A 20357-nucleotide genomic window follows, 5' to 3' on the forward strand; every position below is an offset into this window, starting at 1 on the left:
TTGAATAATATCTTATCCTGAGTCTTCCTCTAAGGCAGTGCATATTCCTGCCAGTACTGTAGTCATCTTTTGGGAACTACATGTGGGTAAGCACTTGTATGTAAGCCATTATACTGCTGTAACTAATGCATACAAACAATTCTTCTCTTTACATTAATAGTCTTAAAAGTGGATATGTAGTGGGAAGGAAAATTCTTAAGGGAGTCCAGCATAGCTTTGTCAGTTCAGACTGAGCCATACTGTTTTCCAAAGGGCTCAACACATAGTCTATATACTGTGCTTTCAGTGTATGTTTGGATCTCCTTTTACTGCTTTTCCTAGAATGTACTGTTCTATAAGCAAATGCCCATGTGTGATTTTTAAGATGTGCTGGGAAAAAAATAAAACAATACCAAAACCATTCATTGTTACGGAAATTGTTGCATTTTTTCATGTTGATTCCATCTAATCTTTACAGTCTGTTCCCGTAAGTAGCCTCTCTAGTAGTGAATGACAAGTGCACAGATACTGATTTTGTCCCTGCCTGTGGCTCCCACACTGGAGGGAAGGTTGTAGTTGTCTGGGCTCTGAAATAACTGAAGATTGGACCTGTCGAACACAGTCTTACTTGACACGTTTAAATAATAACTTGCCATACTAAGAGTTTAGCTCTTATATAATAAGTTAGTTATAGTTAGTTAAAGAAAGCAGTTTTCTGCTGGGCTCATATAAGGCTCAGACTGAATGAACCTTAGAAATCATCTCATCTTTTTCCCAAACACAATTGGTATCTGACCATCCTACCCCTCAGACCACAAATAGATCACCAGTTTTTCTGAACATGTGCTGTGACCACATGGGAATTTACTGCTTTTCCAGCAAGCCTTTTCCCAGTTTCTGAAATCTTCCAGTATTGAGGTTTTTACTTGTAAGACTGAAATCTGTTTCCCCCTTCTATCCATTAACGTAACTTCTGTCTTGTGTAGTCATGAAGAATTGCCCAGTTGCTCTGTTGAAGGGCAGCTCTGCAGGCATTTAAAGACAGCTCACATTCCCCCAGATCTTCTTCAGTCACCTCTTGCTCCTGTCAGTTCTAGACCCTTCATCATCCTAATCTCTCTCCGTATGTGCCCTTTTGATGTTCTTAAAGTGAGGTGTCGAGTTCTGAATGTTCCAGAATAGGACCAATGATTCCCTTATTCCTTATTCCAATATTCTTTAGTCACTCTTGCATTTTTGGTGGACAGTGGACATTGCACTGTCATCTCACACTGAACTTGAATTTAATAGTTTGCCTTTTCTGCATGTGCCACTTTGTCCACATCTCCATGGAGGCTGATTTTTTATTTTATATTTTTATTGGAGTATAGTTGCTTTACAATGTTGTATTAGTTTCTGTTGTACAGCAAGGTGAATCAGTTATACATATACATATATCCCCTGTTTTTTAGATTTCCTTCCCATTTAGGTCACCACAAAGCATTGAGTAGAGTTCCCTGTGCTAAACAGTAGGTTCTCATTAGTTATCTATTTTATACATAGTAGGTATATATGTCAATCCCAGTCTCCCAATTCATCCCACCCCCAGCTTCCCCCCTCGCCTCAGTATTCATAAATCTGTTCTCTACATCTGTGTCTCTATTTCTGCTTTGCAAATAAGTTCATCTGTACCATTTCTCTAGATTCCACATATAAGCGATATTATACGATATTTGTTTTTCTCTTTCTTCACTCTGTATGACAGTTTCTGGGTCTATCCACGTCTCTGCAAATTGCACTGTTTTGTTCCTTTTTATGGCTGAGTAATATTCCATTGTATGTACGTACCACATCTTCTTTATCCATTCCTCTGTGGATGGACATTTAGGTTGCTTCCATGTCCTGGCTCTTGTAAATAGTCCTGCAATGAACATTGGGTTGCATGTATCTTTTTGAATTATGGTTTTCTCTGGGTATATGCCCAGGAGTGGGATTGCTGGGTCATACGGTAGTTCTGTTTTTAGTTTTTTAAGGGACCTCCATGCTGTTCTCCATAGTGGCTGTATCAATTTACATTCCCACCAACAGTGCAAGAGAGTTCCCTTTTCTCTACACCCTGTCCAGTGTTTATTGTTTGTAGATTTTTTGATGATAGCCATTCTGACCAGTGTGAGGTGATACCTCATTGTAGTTTTGATTTGCATTTCTCTGATAATTAGTGATGTTGAGCATCTTTTAGTGTGTTTTTTGGCCATCTGTAGGTCTTCTTTGGAGAAATGTCTATTTAGATCTTCCCTGCCATTTTTTGATTGGGTTATTTGTTTTTTGATATTGAGCTGCATGAGCTATTTTGTATATTTTGGAGATTAATCCCTGAGGCTGACTTTTTTAAAGCCTCATTACTTATATTTATTCTTACTAAAATGTGTATCTTACTGTATTTAGTTCCAGATTTTCAAAATTTTAGAATCTTGACTCTTACCCAGAGTATTTTTTGTCCCATCCAGATTTGGGACATCAATAGAATTGAGACATGTACTGTCTGGATTCTCAACCAAGTAATGGCAGGCATCTGCAACACACAACAAGGGCCTGCCTAATAACACATCCAGGAAAGAGCATTCAGGGTTCAGCTAGCGCACATTTCCACTTGACATGCTCTTGTGTTCACCTCATATTTTTACATTTTGTCAACAAATAGGCCTTTTTTCAATGAATCACCGTTTATGCCAGACAAACATTAAACATACAAATGACGTCTACTTGGATTTAACATCGCCAGCTGCCAGACTGAAATCCTTTGCTAAAGCTTGCTGCTCCGATTTCCTGTGCTACCCTATCAGAAAAACAAATGAAGTCTTTAACTGCCATCACATTTACTTTTGCCTGTGTTTGCCTTCAGGGGCATGTCTCTTTCTTTTTCAATATACTCGTAAACTCATCTTGTGCTGCATTTTCTGATGTGATCTGTTGACTGGGCGTAGTATTGACTGATGGACAACCTCTAAATCCATTCTTGCATAGTTCTGTCACATCCTTTGTACTTCATTGTGTCCACATTAGATCTGGAAAGATAATTTTTTTAAATGACTGAAATTTGTCACTGCAAAGCTGTGAAATAACTTAGGAGAAGGTGGAGTTCTGAGTCTAAGAACACAGTGAAAAGGGTTCTATTCTGGAAATTTTGCAGGTGCTCCATTTTTCTCTACCAAACTACTAGTCACTTTTCCTATTTGGGCCTAATATCTTTTGTAAAATGAATAACTCTGAGCTCCCTTCTAAGTCAGTCTCAGTGATTCTGATGAGTCTCTGTATTTTTGCCAAACACTACCCTAGAATTGATTATAGCATTAATAATTTATTTTTTAATTTAACCATTATTAGCCAGACACTGCTGGGCACTTAACCCTCGACAAGAAGTTCTAATTGTTATCACAACAACCCTGTGAAATGTATGGTATCGTCCCCTTTTTTCTGGTGAAATAACTGAGATTTAGCAACGTTGAATAACACACACTGTTAGTAGCTGGGAAGTGGCATTGCCAGGAGATGGAGCCAGGTCTGACAAAATCCAGTCTCTGTGCTGGCTGCTTCACTGCTCTAGGCTGCTTGTGCTGGGTAGTAAGTCTGATGTATACAGAATTTCTGCTTTTTAAAGTAGATTGTTAGTCATTGCCCTCCACAGAAGGGCACAAGTACAGAGGGGAAACAGCTGTCTTCATGACTACATGCCATAGAAATACCAGGAAGCCTTCTGTCCCAGATGCTGTCGTGCTCTGTAAATGTGTAATCCCTGCATTGATGCCTTTATAGATTTAATATGAAACTCATGAAAGGAAGTGCTGTGTTTGATGGACTTAATAACTTTGCATTTTTATAACTTTAATATTGTATTCCTTTGAGCTGTACTTAAAAATGTAAGAGTAACCTGTTACTATAAGTTATACATATTCCTGTAGAGAGACTAGAAACTGAAGACTATTTAAGATTAAAGAAATGTTTTATTATAATCTAAGACCAATCTAGGTTCTTTGGAAAGTCACAGTTCCTTAAAACTGCTAATTTAAGAATTAAGGTTGCTGCTGAAGGATTAGGGTACTCAAAAAGTTGCATATATTTTATAATTAGAATGAAGGTATAAGTATAGAGCTTGATGGTTACAGTCATGGTGATTATGTGGTTGGACAACCAAGAACCCAGAGTTACTGGCACATTACAAAATGTGCTTTTTAACTAATACTAAGGGTATATAGCCCAATAAGTGGAAACGAAACCCCCAAATGTCACATTAGTCCCAGTGGTAGGTCAGCAGGGGATAAGAGGCAGTTAGTGAGTGGTGGATAGTGAGCTGCAAGTCACACCATTGGTAGGAAGCTGCTCAGTGTGGCAGAGAATACCCTCAGGAAAGCACAACCTCCCAGATGTTTCCAGATCACCAATAGTCATTAAAAAAAAAAAAAAAGACAAAGGAACATAAGACCAAAGATTGTATTTAAAAATGCTGATGTTCACCAGAAATGAAAGGTTTGTCTTTGGTGATGTTATCCTTTTAAAATCAGTTAGTATAGATAGCCATATTCTGCTTACCTGAACAGGCTTCCAGCACTGCTAACCCTCCGAATGCCAGTGTGGAAATGAGCCCAAGCAAGGATTATAGGGCAGAAGGGTCAGAAAGTTACTCTCTTAACACTTCCCCTCCAAGCCATTTGCCCTTTCTTTAAAAAAAAAATTTTTTTTCTCATTTGCCCTTTCTTATCTCACTAGAAGCTTATTTACTTGGGCATCTACCCCATAGCCCTCAACAAACACACAAATTGTTCTAACCTCAGGCCAAACCTATCACTGACAATTCTGTTTGGATTCCACCTGAAGTGCTCCTCTGAGGTCTGAGAGGCCATACCTCTATGTTCCTCTATCACCCCTTTGGGAGGGAGTGTCATCTTCTATGATTACAGCTGTCTCATTGCTCGATGATCTCTGCCATCCCCACAGTTTTCCCAATTCCCAGTTGTCTGCTTCTCATGAATGGGTCAGAGTTAGCCACTCTACACCTGACCTTCACAGATGACATTAGTGTCAATATCCGTGCCACAGCTGAGGGCAAATTCAAAGAGGGGCTGCCATGAGAAATATGAATCCTTTTGTAGGCATGTCATGTCACTGATCAAATGAGTCTGCTTGGTTGTTCTGCACAGAATAAGTTTTTGTTTATGTCTGAGAAAATGGAAATAACTACTTGGGTACAACAAACACATGGGTATATTCTGAACATTTGTGTGGAGATGGGTTGACTAAGGTTATGGAATAATGGATTTAATATTTGATCTTTTTAAAATACACTCTGCAGATATTATGAAGAAATCTTGAAGGAGCAAAGGCTTGAGAAATATAGGGAAATCTTTTTTTGTCAAGAAAAGTGCTTTTAGCACTGAGTACATGAAGTTCTAGGAGCATAGAACAAAGCTTTTCATCAGAGCTTTAGGGATGAAAGCCTTCATTCAAATGGCAATGTGGAGTCATCATAAAGTCACTTGCCTATTAGTATCAATAAGCAGAGGTGAGTACTTTGAAGGTGAATTTAAAAGAAGTATATCCTAAAAATAAAGAACAGTAAGTGCCTGGGGAGTTAGACCCTTCCCCAGTCTCCTCCAGGGCTCTGATGGCTGGCCAGTTTTGTAGGCTTGGTTCATGAGTCTTTGCTGTTGCCAGGCAGCAATCTATAAATCCTGGTGGGTGCCTCTCTGGAGAGCCAGTGTAAGGAAGGGGACAAATGCCACCACGATTGACCTTTATTCCTTTACTCAGTGGTAGGAGCAGTCAGGATTTCCTGATGCATTACTAACCAGGAAATCCCAACTGCCCAGCAGCAAGGGGTTAAAAACTGTTCTGAAAAGCTTTTTATATTCTGAAAAGCTAAATTACACATACATGCAAACCACAAACACACAGCACCTGGGTAAATAAAGTGTGGTTGAATAAAGGCTGGGCTATTGGCAAAAGGGAATCTGGAAAACATTTGCTTTTGGGTGGTTAACATTACTTACATTTTATGCTTTTTTTTTTAAAGAAAAAAAGAGGAAATGTGCAAAAAACTTTTTTTTAACATGGCTGTTAAAAAATAAGATTTCAGTTCATTTACTTTCCAAATCTTAAGGGGCTATGAAGATTGAGAGTGCACAGAGCTACTGCACAAAGCAGCAGCAATACTTTTAGTACAAAAGTTGTTAAAGAACATTTCCCAGTGATGGAATTGTGCTAAGGGATGCACTGAAGAGGTCATTAAACACTGATTGTCCTCCCAGTGTGGGCTCAAACGTCAGCGGTAAATGGTATCAGCTTACATAATTAGATGAAAAGTGCTATAAATTCAAAACCATTGGACTTCATAATAAGCCACATTTTCTGATAGATCTAATAGAATTTGAGCACCCAGGAGGTCATGCTACAGAGGATTTATGCTGAGTACCTATGTGAGTCCCTGTCTGGGTACCTATGTGGCTAAGTGATTTCTCCTTGAAGGAAAGAAATCATCATCTCATCATGGCAGGGGTTCACTATCTTTCAGTAGAATGCTATTAGATTGAACCATAAAAAAATGCTAGTTTTGTAGTTCAAACACTTCCAAAATCAGCAATTTCATATAATTCAAGCTACTTCGTTTTTCTCTAAGTCAGGTCGAGTTGGGGTTGATTTATGGAGAGAAAAGGGGTGGGGAAACAAATAGTAAAGCTCTTGTATGGTTCAGAAAATAAAAATGCCTAAGCAGAATGAGTGGGGTTTTCATTGGAAGGGTTGTGGGCATGGCCTAGCGTTATGAATCTACCAGATGAGGTTTCAGAATCGACCTTTTCATCTGTGATGGAGGTGGGAGAGAAGTTTGGTGGGATCATGGGAATAGTCTAGATTTTTCCTTACCTGAGAGGCCACCACACAGGAACAACTCCAGCATTAACATATCCTAAATTGCAAACACCAAGGTAGGAATTAAGGAAACAGTTCTCACGATACCTCTGCTATTCCTCATTGTTAAATGAGAGCACAGTTATGAAAAAACAGTAAATATATCTTGTTCATGTATTCAAATTATTAACAAACGGAACCAAAGAAAACCATGTAAAATTCTTGCTTTGACAATTGTTTATTGTCTCTAAACCACAGCACCATAATTTTGTTAAGGGTATAAGATCTCCCAGTGACTCTTGAATGTTTGAAAAAAAAAAACACCAAACATTTATAACGTATTTTGGTTACATAAAGCATTACATTTATATTGAAAAACCCTGACAAAACACCCTAAGGGCTATCTAATATGTATGCATTAAAATTAATATAATAATGAGGGTAGGCTGTGAGAATAGGACACAATCCCTGAGGTTCTTATTAAAAGCCTAGAAATCCTATACCTTAACTACTGAGTTCTGAGCCTGATAGTGCCAAGTCCCTGGATAACATAATCCTTGTGCAGGGGACTTTCAAAATGCACAAAGTACAAATGATAACAAAGGAGACGGAACATAGGTGCTAACAATTTCTAATAGAAATAGTGTCCCCATGCAGTTTTGAATTTTTCATAAGTCTTTCTAGGTGTCAAAGTTATTATATTTCACTTTGTGAAGATTTTAAAAACAAAATATTAGTTATTTTTATAATTTTAAAGTGTACGAAGTTCAACATGTAATAAATCTAAAGAGGCCAATAGCTAAATACAGATAAAAGAGTGAAAAACAGATGTAAAGCCATTATGATAAGGCCACTGTCAGACATTACTACATATTCCAACCTATAATCTCATAAATCAAAGCTTTTAGTTGTCTGGATTCATAAGTGACTGTATTCTTTCCAATATGCATTCTTTCTTCTTCCAGGGGTTGTTCAATAACAGCAGGTATGTTCCTGCCATAAAGTTCACAGTGTTCCAGAAACTGGACACATTCTTGAATAACACTGTCACGAAGCATGATGGTGTGTTTTGACATGTTTTCTAGTAATGACAGGAAGCACCTTTTAGCATAATACCAGGTATCAGTTCCCAGTTTTTTATTATAAGGTTCCAAGCTTTTGATAACCCGAGAAATACCAAAGTCATAATTTCCTTTGGCACAATAGAGTGTCCCTATCACCAAATTCACAATGCAGAGATGGTAGATTTTCTTATCTGGGTCCTCATAGGAGAGCTGCTCTTCCTCCTTTTCAATCTTCCTCATCAACTCCTCGGCTTCTTCGTTTTGACTTGTCATAATATATGAAACACACAGGTTAGCCAGCACAATAGCACTGACATTCAGGATGTTGTCATAATGCTTCTTGACTATGGGCTCATAAAAACCTATGGCTTCTGTGTATTTGTTTTCCTGCATGAACAGAACATGAGCCACATTCAGCTTCCACACATCATGATCATTACAGAATTCCACAGATTTGCGGAAGATCTTTTCCACCATTCGATAATTTTCAAGGTTCCAGTAGATTTTGGCCTGGGCCATCAGCACAGGAATATACTTCTCAAGGGTGTCATCATATTCATTCACTGCCTTTTTGACAGCTTCATCATCTCTGTTGTGTCTTGCTTCCTGCACTTGTATGGTGAGTTTCCGGAGCTGTTCAGTCAGCATCCCTGCTAGCCCATCAAGCTTAATGAAAGCCTCTTCAGGAGCTGTCTGGCAAGTGATCGTGGCATCCAAGAAGTCATAGAGATAGGGTGTGAGGAACTTGTAAGTCAAATGGGCATTCTCTGCCAGGACATCTGCTGCCAGGTCAAAATACTCATATTTACAGTAGAGCAGCAACAGGTTGCCAAAGGTCTCTGGGGGAAAGGGATTCTGTTGGAGCAAAAACTGTAGCTTCTCAAACCCTTCTGTAGGCCTGGCATCCATGTTCATTAGTGCCTGGTTGTGCAGGGTCACAGGGTCTAACTCTTCCTCTGCCCTCGGAGGCATATCCGTGAGGGCTTCCTGGGCCGCCTCAGAGTTTCTCAGTTGGTATTCTATGGCGGCCTTGAGGTTGAAGGCTTCCACCAGAGCGGTCTGGTGAAGGACTAAGGTGTTGCCAACACTTCGAACATCAATGCCCTCAGTGGTCATGCCCACACCCAGCTCTGGGTGCTGGCGGATGCCACGCTCAATAATGTCGGCGATATGCTTCAGCGCCGGGGCGTAGTGCCGGCTGGTGTAATAGGCCAAAGCCAGGTTGTAGGAAAGGTCAGGCCGGTAGCCCGAAGCCTGCAAGGCAGCAGAGAACTTGGAACACGCGGCTTCATAATGTCCCTCCTTGTAGAGCAAACAGCCCAGGTTGACCTGGCCATCGAGCTCGTTCTCGCCCCCGCTGTCTTCTCCTCCTTCCTCACTCAGTAGCTGCTCCACCAGGCTCCTGGCCCCGGGCAGATCGCCCTCGCTGTACTTGATCGCGGCTTGGAGACGGAGGACCCCGTGGTGGTAGGCAGGGTTGTCCAGGAGGAGGAAGGCGACGCGGGTGGCCTCTGGGTAAAGGCAGGCCTTGTATAGGGCCTGGGCCTGGTACAGGCGGTACTGCTCCAGCTCCGGGTGCAGCTGACCCAGCTGCTCATAGCACTCGGCGGCCAGCGCGAACTCCTGCAGGCGGTAGTAGCAGTAGCCCAGCAGCGACAGGCCGGCGCGGCTTCTCGGGCTCCGCTGGAGCTCTCCGCCCAGCAGCTGCACGGCCTCGGCGTAGCGGGCATCCCGGATGAGCCGGTACACGACCGCGGTGAACTCCCGGTCGGGGATCTGCGCACCGCCCAGCCCTGCCATAACCGCTGCCGTGGTTGTGTGTGCTCGTTACCACGGCAACAAGCCAACCGGAAACGTAGGACTGCAAAGAATGTTGGGGGTTTTGTGGGCCTTTTTTTTTTTTTTTTTTTTTTTTGCGTGATCCCAAAGTTACTTTGCAGCAGAACGACCAACCTGGGATTTAAAACAGTCACGAATATGAGTGTGCCTATTACTGACCTGGCCTCTGAAGACTGCAGAGTGTGAGCGGCGTTAGAGGGGAGAGGAAACGTCTCTGGGCCGTTCAGAGACGGAAAAACTCTACTTCCCGGCATGCACCGGTCCGATGGCGCCGGCGTCAGGACGTGGCCGTGCTGCATGCTGGGAGGCGTAGTCTCTGCCGCACGGACTTTCGGGTGAGGTCGCGCCGTCGCCTTCCCTTCGTATGGTAAATAAGGATTGTTGTGTCACCTCGTTCCCTGGCGCTGGGGAGGAAGGTTTATGGTCCGAAGTCCCTTCCGCTTTTGAGCCTTATGCACTGTGCAATGCATACAAATATTGTCGTTCCACGTTATTTTAGTGAAAGAGACGGGAATGGGTAAAGAGGAATGAATGTCAGCTTCGTATTCTCCCAGAATTAGTGTAGAGCTTCTGTCTTTGAGCCGCTCCAAGGGCACACTTTCTAAGAACAAAATAGTACAGCGACCAGGAGTTCTTATTCTGTCGTTTCCAGTTGACAGCAGGAAAGAATGCTTTGGATTTTATCTGGTATTTGGAGAGGTTTGGCTTTAGTTCCAAGCGCCTCTGCATCTCACCGTACCGCCATTTTCCAAAACTACAAATATTACTGAGTTCATATTAGCGTTTAAACTTGGACCTACATACTGCCTTGATCCTCCAAGTTTCACTACGAGGTAGAAACATTGGAGAAATCCATGACCTCGTGTTTTCCAAGAAGGGTGGAGGGGAGGAGGAAGCACGACCCGAAGTGTTCCTTTTTCTATGTACTGTTACTCTTTTACCTCTCCAACCTACTTAGTCTCTGGTGTGTGTGTGTGTGTGTGTGTGTGTGTGTGTGTGTGTGTGTGTGTGTCAGACATCCAGCCTGTACTTGTCAGGCTTTAATAATGTTTTTGGATATCGTTATGCTGATAAACAGTGGCTTTTCCTTCAGTTAAAATAAAAAGAAACTTTTCCTACACTTTAATTTTTTTTCCCCTCAGATTCTTAGTTTGAAGATCTCTGTGGAAATTTTCTGGACTGTACAAGAAACCATTCTGGATTTTCTTTTGTTCCTTTGTCATGTATTTGGAATAGATGCTCTAGATTCCATGGTACTACCTTGGGGGCTATTTTTGTATAAATTCTTTTGAATTTAATAGTGCCCATTATGGGGCAGTGAAAAACTAGGGACTTAATTATCCTACAAAATTATATTGGATCACTAATTAGAAAAAATACCCATTGTTTAGACTGATCTGGAGACTACAGAATTTGGGGGAAATGAATACAATTTTTCAGTCAAGAATTAGAGAAGCAGACAAGATAGCAAAAGACAAAACTGGCTTATCCCAGTGAGGTAGTAGTATGTGTGCAGTTTTCAAGATTATAAAATTAGCTGTAATATATGAATATTTGTCATATGCAGTTCCTCCGCTGGTGGCCTGATGTGAGGGGGTTTTCTTTCATAGTCTTCTGCGATTTCCATTGGCCTTGCTACCACCCAGGATAAACATAGTTCAACTAAAAGCATGTCTTTGCTATATAATTAAAGACTTCAATGCAAATCCATTATCTGCCTCCTTAATAGTATTGCTACCTATAAATCTTTTCTGTATATATATTTTGGAGCCAACATCAACCATATTTATTGCACGACACTCTATTAGACTATTTACACATATTATCTCTAATCTTAATAATCAGCCTGTATTCTACATATCACAGATGGAGAAAAGAAGCAGCTAAACCATGAAATCCAAAAGCTAAGTTCATTAGGAGATAGTGACTGATGAATTAATTCAATCTATATATCACATAAGGGCCCGGCTTTGAGGGAACACTAGTGTCTTGCTTTCTTGGTTGTTATTTTCCCGTTAAAACAAATCAAGCAACTGGGTTAGGGTAGCAGAATTTGAACTTCCTTCCCTGAGTTGCAACTGTGAGCAGATGTTAGGAAGTGATAAGTGGGAGGTGGTGAAATTCCTAGTCACCTGTTAGAGCTAAAAAGAGACTTCAGTAGGGCATCTGAATGCTACACTGTCAAGCGATTGACTTCATGTACTCATACATTCTTCTCCCTTGATGCCAAGGTTGCCAAAGCTGTGTTTTTCTGAATTCTGAGACTGGACAAGGAACCTTCCACTGCATGAATACCAAGAAAGGGACAAACTGCACCCATTCCAAAGGGGTTGAGTGGGCCACCCAAGATTCCCAGAGAAAACAGGTAAGGAAGACCGCTGTAATCTGACTCCGAGGCTTCTTATTCTCTGGCTGCAGTTCTTTCTGGTCTTCAACCTAAAAGAGGTACATGGTTTGAGAGATGCACCGAGTGCTGCTGAATGATCAAGGAATAGGGTGTCTTCTCCTTTATGCTTGCCTGATTGACACTTAGCTCTAGGGGAAAAAATTATCTAAAAGGCTCAATCTTTTAAAATTCTTACGTATTTTAGGTTTTTTTATATTGAGATGTTACTTTGGGTAAGTTGTTATTAAATCAAGATAAGACAGAACGTGAAAACTGGAAATTGCCTTTTATATGTTTAATCTATCAGTCTGATTTTCAGAGTTGTGTTTGCATCATGAAAGCATTCACCTTCAAATGCTTCTTGGGGATATAAGCAAAATAGAAGGACTCTGCTCTCCCCCAGATTTCTCTGATTTTGTGTGGCTGCTGAAGCGGGCAGGAGGGAGACGTTCTGTGCCTTCCTCCTTATTTCATGTGCTGCTGTTCCTGAGGCCTGGCTTGGAAAAAGCAGGACATTCGGCTTAGACAGATGGAGGGCAGGGTCATTTGCAAAATAAAATGAGTGCACAAATCACGCTGTGAAATTGGCATGACCATCCCTGCTGCTGTGATAGACTGACTTCTATTTAGTCTATGGCAGGCAGTTGGGGAATAGATTAGCTTTGGGGGGGAGGGTGGGGGAGCCGTAAAAGAAGGTCCTTCAATTAATGATGGTAATTCAGGAAAGTAATAAATGAGGTGGAATATTTTTAAATGTCATAAAGGATCATTTTGTTTCCAACAGAATCTTGAAAAGCTAGAGTATATATCAAAAAGTTAGTGTATTGTACCATTTCTAGCAATAAGAAAGCATTTGGTGGTTGCAGTAAAGATTTAGTGCCTACTGAAAGAAATTAGACTTTAGAAAAATGGTGTTGGGCTCAGGTGGATTTTGCTGCGTAACGGGAGACATGTTTACCATGTAGGGAATTCCATTTGGGCAAAATGTATAGGGGCTAAAAGCATGATGTTTGGTTCTTAACATGCTTGTGTTTCTGCCTATCAAAGTGTGAGATCAAATCCCATGTATATTCTATTTGGCATTCTCTTTTAAAACTAATTGGAAATGATTGTTTTATGTATCTTGTAAAAATAGCCATATCTTTTTGACATTGTTTTTCTATGAGTGTTTCAACCACAGCTGTGGTTAAACATCTTCTATGATAATGGAAGGCCTTCTGCAGAATCATTTTCCAAGTTGTTATTTCTGTCTTCTATTCATTTCGGGCCATTCTATACAGGATGGCAGATTGAGAGGCTCAGCTTCCTTGCTTCCTCTGGAGTCCAGCTTTATTTTTTGTCTCCGTGTGTCCATTGAAGATGATAAAACCGACCCTTCTTCCACCACCTCTCACCTCTCATCCCCCCCCACCCTATAATAAGGGAAGAAAAGAATAAATTAGTGCCAAATGTGTAATGTAGTTTACTGACCTTTAGGAGCATCTGTTCAATCTTTTAAGACTTTTGGAAAAGACTGTATGCTGAATCAACACTTGGGAACGTTTATGCTCAGATGGTGAGAAATTTAACCTCATTGAGAGCTTAATCTTTTTTCTCTGATAGTTCCAGCTCTATTAATATTTTAGATGGTAATATATTTCCTTCTTGATTTATCTTGCTTTTGATCAAATGAGTTTCTATTTCAAGGCTTATGGTGTTATTATCCAAACTAATTTATTAGGCAGAACACAATAACATTATGATTTGTAAAAAGGAATTAGCAGAGAACACACAATTTTGGGTACTGCCATTGAAAAATTCATTCCTTGCAGTTGGAGTGTGCTGTGGAATGCACTGTTACCTAAATCAGATCATTTGAGCCTTTTTCATTGCTCTCATTTCCAAGAGGCAAGAAATGATTCATCATATCACTTCTTTCTTCCAAGACTGGTACCTTTCATAGTCAGATATATTCTGTCTATGCTTGTTTTCATTTCTGCAGTACAGCTATGGATGGGGAAGGTCTTTGAATCTGTGGTCAGAAGATGATATTCCTAAAAGAAGAATGTCATCAGCCTCTGAACACATTTTCTGGCTTGCAAAGCCTCCAAAATGTTTTTCCAGCAGAGAGCCATCCATGATGGTGTTGATAACCAGCTATCCAATTGTCTGAAAAGTAGTGTACTAGTTTTCAAGGCTTTCTCCGTGGAGAGTTATGGAACACACACCCAGGGCCTGTGCTGGTGGACTAAGAGACCAACTCAGAAACCAAACCTGTTCTTCAAGCCTCCTGCTCCCACATTCCCCTGGTCCAAAGAATCAAGTTCTGACAATTCTGCTTCTGAAAATATCTCAACTCTCTATACTTCTCTCCAATTTCTACTACCATTGCTCTGGTTTCTGCCACCACCATCTCTCTCCTGGATCTGCAACACTTCTCCTAAATGGCTTTCCCTCATCTCTTCCTAGAACTCTTCCAAAGATTTCAAGGCATTTTATCTCCCTTCTTATTTCAGAGCTTTACTGTGGGGACCTCATTAAGCCTTTAACTTTTAGGTTTTGTCCTTCTCTGGCCTTGGCAAATGGAACCCTGCAACCTTGCCTTCTATATGTAAAGGACCTATAAAAACAAAAAACAAAGAAATAAACAAAAAATTGATCAAGACGTGAAAATGTCCCCAGGTGGCATAACATATTTGAAAGAGGCTAATTTGGTATAAAACCACCTGAAGTCAAATCACTGTTCTGCCATCACCAACAATGTAGACATGGAAAAGTTTCTTAACCTCACTGAATCATGGTTCCCTTATGGGTAAAAGAGACCAAAATAATTTCTTTGTTCAAGATAATACAAAGCATCTGGCCCATAGTAAATACTTAATATACTTTATCTATTATTATTACATAAATGGAGCTATTGAGATTCCTTGGGAATCTTTAAATTAGAGTATTTTAGGCTTAAACAAGTATGGACCAAAATTACCGAGTTAAACATCTGCTATCCAGGAGTAGACGTTCTCCTGATACTTCAGATGTTGTATTCCTGAGTGCCTGATAAACTCCGGAACGTGGAGGGCAGTTATCTGGCATAAATTAGTGTCTTCATTAAACCTGATTCTTCAGGAAATTAAAGTACCAAGTTAAATAGTGTATTTTGTTATTTCGACAAATTAATGAGTGCTTACTCTACCCAAGGCACTGTACCTTGTGGAGAATTCAGAACCTTCAAGAAACATACATACAGTCCAGGGGAGATACTACAAATACATTAAAAAAAAAAAATCACAACCCAGGCGATATACGCAGTGCCTTAAGAGTGATATAACATGACATGGAGGGTCAGAATTTATAATAAAAGTGAACCCTCATTTGGCTAGAGCAGTGTTTTGCAACCCTATCAGGTACCTTGCTCCTCCCTTTTATAACAAATATCTTCCAAAGCCCTCTTTACTATTTTGAAATGAAGTTTATATATAATGTATAACATCTATAATATATAACATCCTGCACACATAATTTGTTTTCTCTTTTGTCCTCATTTTTCTTTACTTCTTTCCTTTCATCTTTCTTTTAAACTGTAGGTGCATGAGCTGACTAATCATAATCCTTGATCGTTGACACACTCTCCATTAGTGATCTATGTATGGTCCCCTTCTAGTCTTCTATTTGTTTAGCTAGTTATTTTAAATAATGTAATAATTACCAGTGAAACCGCCCCCCAACAGAAAAGATAGGACCTTTACCATAACCTACATCTGACTCTGGAGATGCAGATGGCTCCTGAACAATCCTTCTGTGCCCCTTGTCCTGGGTAGCCATTACCCTGAATTCCATATTGGTCATTGTCTTACTTCCCTTTTTACATAATTTCATTGAACCTGTATGTGTTTTTTGAACATATTTTTATTTTAATTGTTTTAGCCTTATGAAAAAAGTTCACGGAGCATATACTCTTTTCAGTTACTGTTGTAATTCTGAGATTAATCCATATCGTTACATGTGGCAGTGTGGTTCAGTGGTTTTAAGTGCTCTACTGTATAACATTGTGTGAATATTCCATTATTTACTCACTCTTCTGTTGATGGGCATTTGGGTTGTTTCTAAATAGTTACTGTTTGAAAAGTGCTGCTATGGACATTTCCGTACATGCCTCTTGGTATACATGTCAGGAGTTTTCCTGTATATAAACCTAGAGGTGGAATTATTGTGTCATTAGGGTATTGGCATGTTTAACTTTAGTAGATAAAACTTTAGTAGTTTTCCACAATAGTTGCTCTGATTTAATTCCCACCAGAAGTGTATAAAAGATTCTATAAATTCATATTATCTCTAATACTTCATATTGTTAGAATTCATATTTATTGGCCATATGTAGTTTATCTTTTGTGAAAAGCCTGGTCTTGTCTTTTGCTCATTTTTCTACTAGGTTGTTAGTGTGTGATTTTTAAAATTGATATTTAGGAGCTCTTTATATACTCATGATACTAATCCTTTATCAGTTACGTGAATTGCAAACATCTTCTTCCAGTTTGTAATGTTTCACTTTCTTTAAGATAAAGTACTTAAGTTTAATGTAGTCAAATTTATTAATTTTTCCTTTTGCAGTCAATGCTTTTTATTTTTGTTTTAAAAACTTTTCCTTACTCCATGGCTAAATTCTATTCACATATTTTTTTAAGTTTTGTTTCTGCACTTAAATTTTCTTTTTTTTTTTTTTTTGCGGTACGCAGGCCTCTCACTGTTGTGGCCTCTCCTGTTGCGGAGCACAGCCTCCGGACACGCAAGCTCAGTGGCCATGGCCCACGGGCCCATCCGCTCCACGGCATGTGGGATCTTCCCGGACCGGGGCACGAACCCGTGTCCCCTGCATCGGCAGGCGGACTCTCAACCACTGTGCCACCAGGGAAGCCCCTGCACTTAAATTTTTAATACATCTGGAGTATACATCATTTAATACATCATTTTATATATGATGTGAGGAAGAGATGCAATTTGATTTTTTTCCGAAATGGATAACCCTTTTTTCTCAGGTCCATTTATTGAACAGTCTCTCAGTCCACCTCAATTTGACATGCCTCTTCTATAATATACAAAGTTACATATACGCATAGGCCTGTTTCTGGGCTCTCTGTTCTATTCCGTTGTCAGTTTATCAAGTTTTGGACCAACATTTTCTTAATTTCTGTAGCTCCATTAAAAATCCAAATATGGTTGGGGAAATAACCCCTCTATACTTTCCTTTTTCAGAAGTGAAGTGTCAGGGCTATTCTTGGTCCCTTATCTTTCCTTACACACTTAATTTTTAAAAATCAACATAATATCCCTACTATAATGCAAAGAAATAAAAGAAAAATGACTTATAGTAAAATAGTATGCAGTTTAATATGTTTAAGTGCTTGGTCAGGCCGACACCAGAAGAACATCCCCACAAATATTCAAAATGCCCCGTTAGAGTAGTGCAGCCCCATTGAGAGCTGACAGGCTAGAGAAGTGGGGTGATAATGTAGAGAAGCCTTAAAGGATGGGTAGGATTTAAGCTAGCAGATCTGAGAGAGAGAGAGAGAGAGGCAGAATTTCAGTGCAAAGGTGAAAAAAAAAAAGCACATGGTATGTTTGTAGAAAGTTCATCTTGTTGAAATTAGGAGTAAGTTAGAAAGGTATTTTTTTGAATGTTTTTTGTATGTTTGGGGGATGCTGACACAGGCCAAGATTAGTTAATACCTATATTACAACCCCTTGGCTTGTATAGTCCAACACACAGCTGACCCAGCTGCTTTCCTTTGGGCAAATCATCTAGAGTCTAAATTAAGTTTTGAGAACATAAACCAATAAACCAAAGCAATAAATCCAGCTTTAATAAAAATGAAACAGGTTCCCCACATTTCACATTAAGCTGTAACTTTATTAAGTACATTTACCTTGTATTTTATTAAGCACATTTGTAATAACCTTTCTTTTAATTGAAAAGTATTTCCTATTGTTTCACATTGCCTCTGTGGATGGCTTAGATCTTTTGTAAAACAAAATTTGGACATTTTAAGAGCGTGATTGTTATTGCCTGATAAAGCCAGGTAGTAAGGGCCTCACTTGATTATATGGTGACTCAGCTGGCCTAGTTTTGTTAGGTAAGAGTCTCCAGGCTACATTTCATTCTGTTGACCCTATAAGTAGGGAGCTGAGGGACAAGCTGTTCACTTGCCTCTCTATTGATTAGTTTCTCTGTAAGTTTAAGGGTCTAAATAACAATTCCCTTTAGAGATAGAATAGCTAGTTTTTTTAGACAATTAGTAAGACAGTGGTGTTAGAACCTCCTTGAAGTTTTTATGGCTAGTGTTGATGTTGAGAAAGAATATTCACATCATGTGTTTCGTAGTCTGAAAAACCATGTAACTGGTACAAGTTTGTGAAGGGCTTTGAGCCTGACTCTAAATACAGTGCCTCTGAAAATGTACAATATTATTTAACCCAGACATTCACTGTACCCAAGCCATACTCTTCTGTGACATTTAAAATGTTTTTTACGTAGTCCAGCATTCCCTTACTCTAGGTCTGCCAGCTTTTGCAGATAAAACTACAGGACATCTATAAGGAGAAATATATCTGGGACATAACTTAAAAAGTCATTTGTTTATCTGAAATTCAGATTTAACTGGGCATTCTGTATTTGATCGGGCAACTCTGCCCCACCCCAATATTTTATAGATTTTTCACTTTCCCTGAATTCTTGATTTCTCTTACGTATTACTTCTTGCTGCATATCCCTCTTTAGGTCTTATAGCTATACAAATATGGAATACACTCATTTTCCTTACTCTCTCCCAAATACCATTCCCACCAGGTACTGAGTAGGAGTAACAATTAGGAGGGGGGTGTATGTGAGAATAATTGTGTTAAAGAGAAGCTGTGAAACCCTGTCTCGTACCCTAGGTACAATGTATAGCTGTGTGTGAAAAAGAACTTCACTTTATTTGGGTGCCTATATATGTAACATATTTTGATATGTTGAACTAGCTTGTTTCATTGAGTGAATTTAATTGAGCTCCTTTTAATATAAGACTGATGTCCATGGCAGAATAAACAACTTTATATTGAAAACATTAATAATTCCTATTCCAAAAAGTCCATTTGTCATATCCTTCACTGTGAGTTTCTCACTCACTTTCTCTTTTTCTTGAGTCATAGACTCCCCTCTCTTGCTGGGCCATCCCGTCTCATCTCTCCTAGTTTATCCCCTTTCCCAGGCCCCCTCTTCCTCCAGCACTGCTCCTGTAAACTCAAAAAATTCTTCTCACTTTATAAACCTTCTTGTCTCCATCCCACCTATGTCCTAAGGACCATTTTGCTTCAACCAAAGTGGCTTATCTTGGTAAACAAAAGACAAGTCTCTACCTGGTGAGTTCTGCTACTAACTTCTAAAACAAGGTTTCCCTCCCCCTTGCTGTTATTAAAGGGGAGAGAGATGGGGATCAAAAATGCCAGTTGGGCCAAGAGGATGATGAATGGAGGGACCCTCCATGGTCCTTTGGATCAATTTAAAGCCACTATGGAAAGAGGGATGAAGGTCAGAAGCTGATGGAGCTTCCCACAAGAAATTTTATTGGGCCTAGATGGAAATTCCCAAGCCAGTTGACAAGACAAGGCTCTGAGGGAACAGGAGGAGGCTGTCCTTCCTGACCTTCCTCAGCTTCCTTCTGGTGCCTGCAGTATGGGAAATCTTGCTGGCACCCAGCGACAGACAATGGTGTTCTTCCGACGAGCAGTGTCCTCTTCAGGCTGAGTTGTACAGCAGGAGGGAGAAGCACTACTGAAGAAAGATGGAGGACTGCTGTTAACAGGCTGGTTCTCAGACCCCTATGAGGCTGCCTTTTGGGTCCCTCAGGAATAGCTAGGGGACATTATGACAAGTGACATAAGAGAGGTCAAGAGAGAAATCACACCTGATTATTGGATCTATGGAGGAGGCATTACTTAACTAGATCTTGAAGGATTTCTCAATAGGCTGTCTGGCTTTGAGAAGTAGCATCTGTTATGTAAAGAGAAGTGCATCCATGTATATGATTTTTTTTTTAGTATTGTTACTAGCTAATGGATGTATGGACAATGACTTCCTGCTGAGGAAACAACTGCATTGCTTCTAGTAAATCACGATAAATCTCTCTCCCTGTGTTTTTAACAGATAGGTTAGTAATGTTGGCAGCTTATAAATGAGAACACTTGGGAGAGTGTGAGGA

General features: G+C 39.9%; 2 protein-coding genes and 1 long non-coding RNA gene across 5 annotated transcripts in view; 1 reads left to right on the forward strand and 2 right to left on the reverse strand.

Moving 5' to 3' along the window:
• The window catches only part of LOC117200508 (uncharacterized), a 250081-nt gene extending 240010 nt beyond the window's left edge, over nucleotides 1-10071 (reverse strand). Inside the window, exons 1-3 of one of the 2 annotated variants that reach the window (XR_007478295.1) lie at nucleotides 9921-10071; nucleotides 6874-6916; nucleotides 1996-3023 (exon numbers count right to left, since the gene is read on the reverse strand). This is a non-coding gene — a long non-coding RNA (uncharacterized LOC117200508). Of the gene's footprint in view, nucleotides 1-395; nucleotides 3024-6873; nucleotides 6917-9920 lie in introns of those variants that run through there. The other variant, XR_004482092.2, reaches the window with a different exon arrangement.
• AGPS (alkylglycerone phosphate synthase) overlaps nucleotides 1-20357 on the forward strand; it is a 238069-nt gene that overhangs the window by 138827 nt on the left and 78885 nt on the right. For both annotated transcript variants that reach the window (XM_004267360.3, XM_049712035.1), the window contains exon 21: nucleotides 11993-12126. The gene's annotated coding sequence lies outside the window, so the exon portion shown is untranslated. The remainder of the gene's footprint in view (nucleotides 1-11992; nucleotides 12127-20357) is intronic.
• LOC101282961 (tetratricopeptide repeat protein 30B) lies at nucleotides 7084-9890 on the reverse strand. The gene has a single exon (XM_004267361.4). It carries the CDS (start codon nucleotides 9720-9722, stop codon nucleotides 7725-7727), a length of 1998 nt encoding a protein of 665 aa, XP_004267409.2. The 5' UTR covers nucleotides 9723-9890; the 3' UTR covers nucleotides 7084-7724.

The sequence above is a fragment of the Orcinus orca genome, chromosome 7 (assembly GCF_937001465.1).
Source record: "Orcinus orca chromosome 7, mOrcOrc1.1, whole genome shotgun sequence".
In the NCBI taxonomy this organism is placed as follows: Eukaryota; Metazoa; Chordata; class Mammalia; order Artiodactyla; family Delphinidae; genus Orcinus; species Orcinus orca.

Excerpts from the sequence above, each read along its gene's own strand:
- LOC101282961 (XM_004267361.4), bottom strand. The coding sequence starts at position 9,722 with ATGGCAGGGCTGGGCGGTGCGCAGATCCCCGACCGGGAGTTCACCGCG.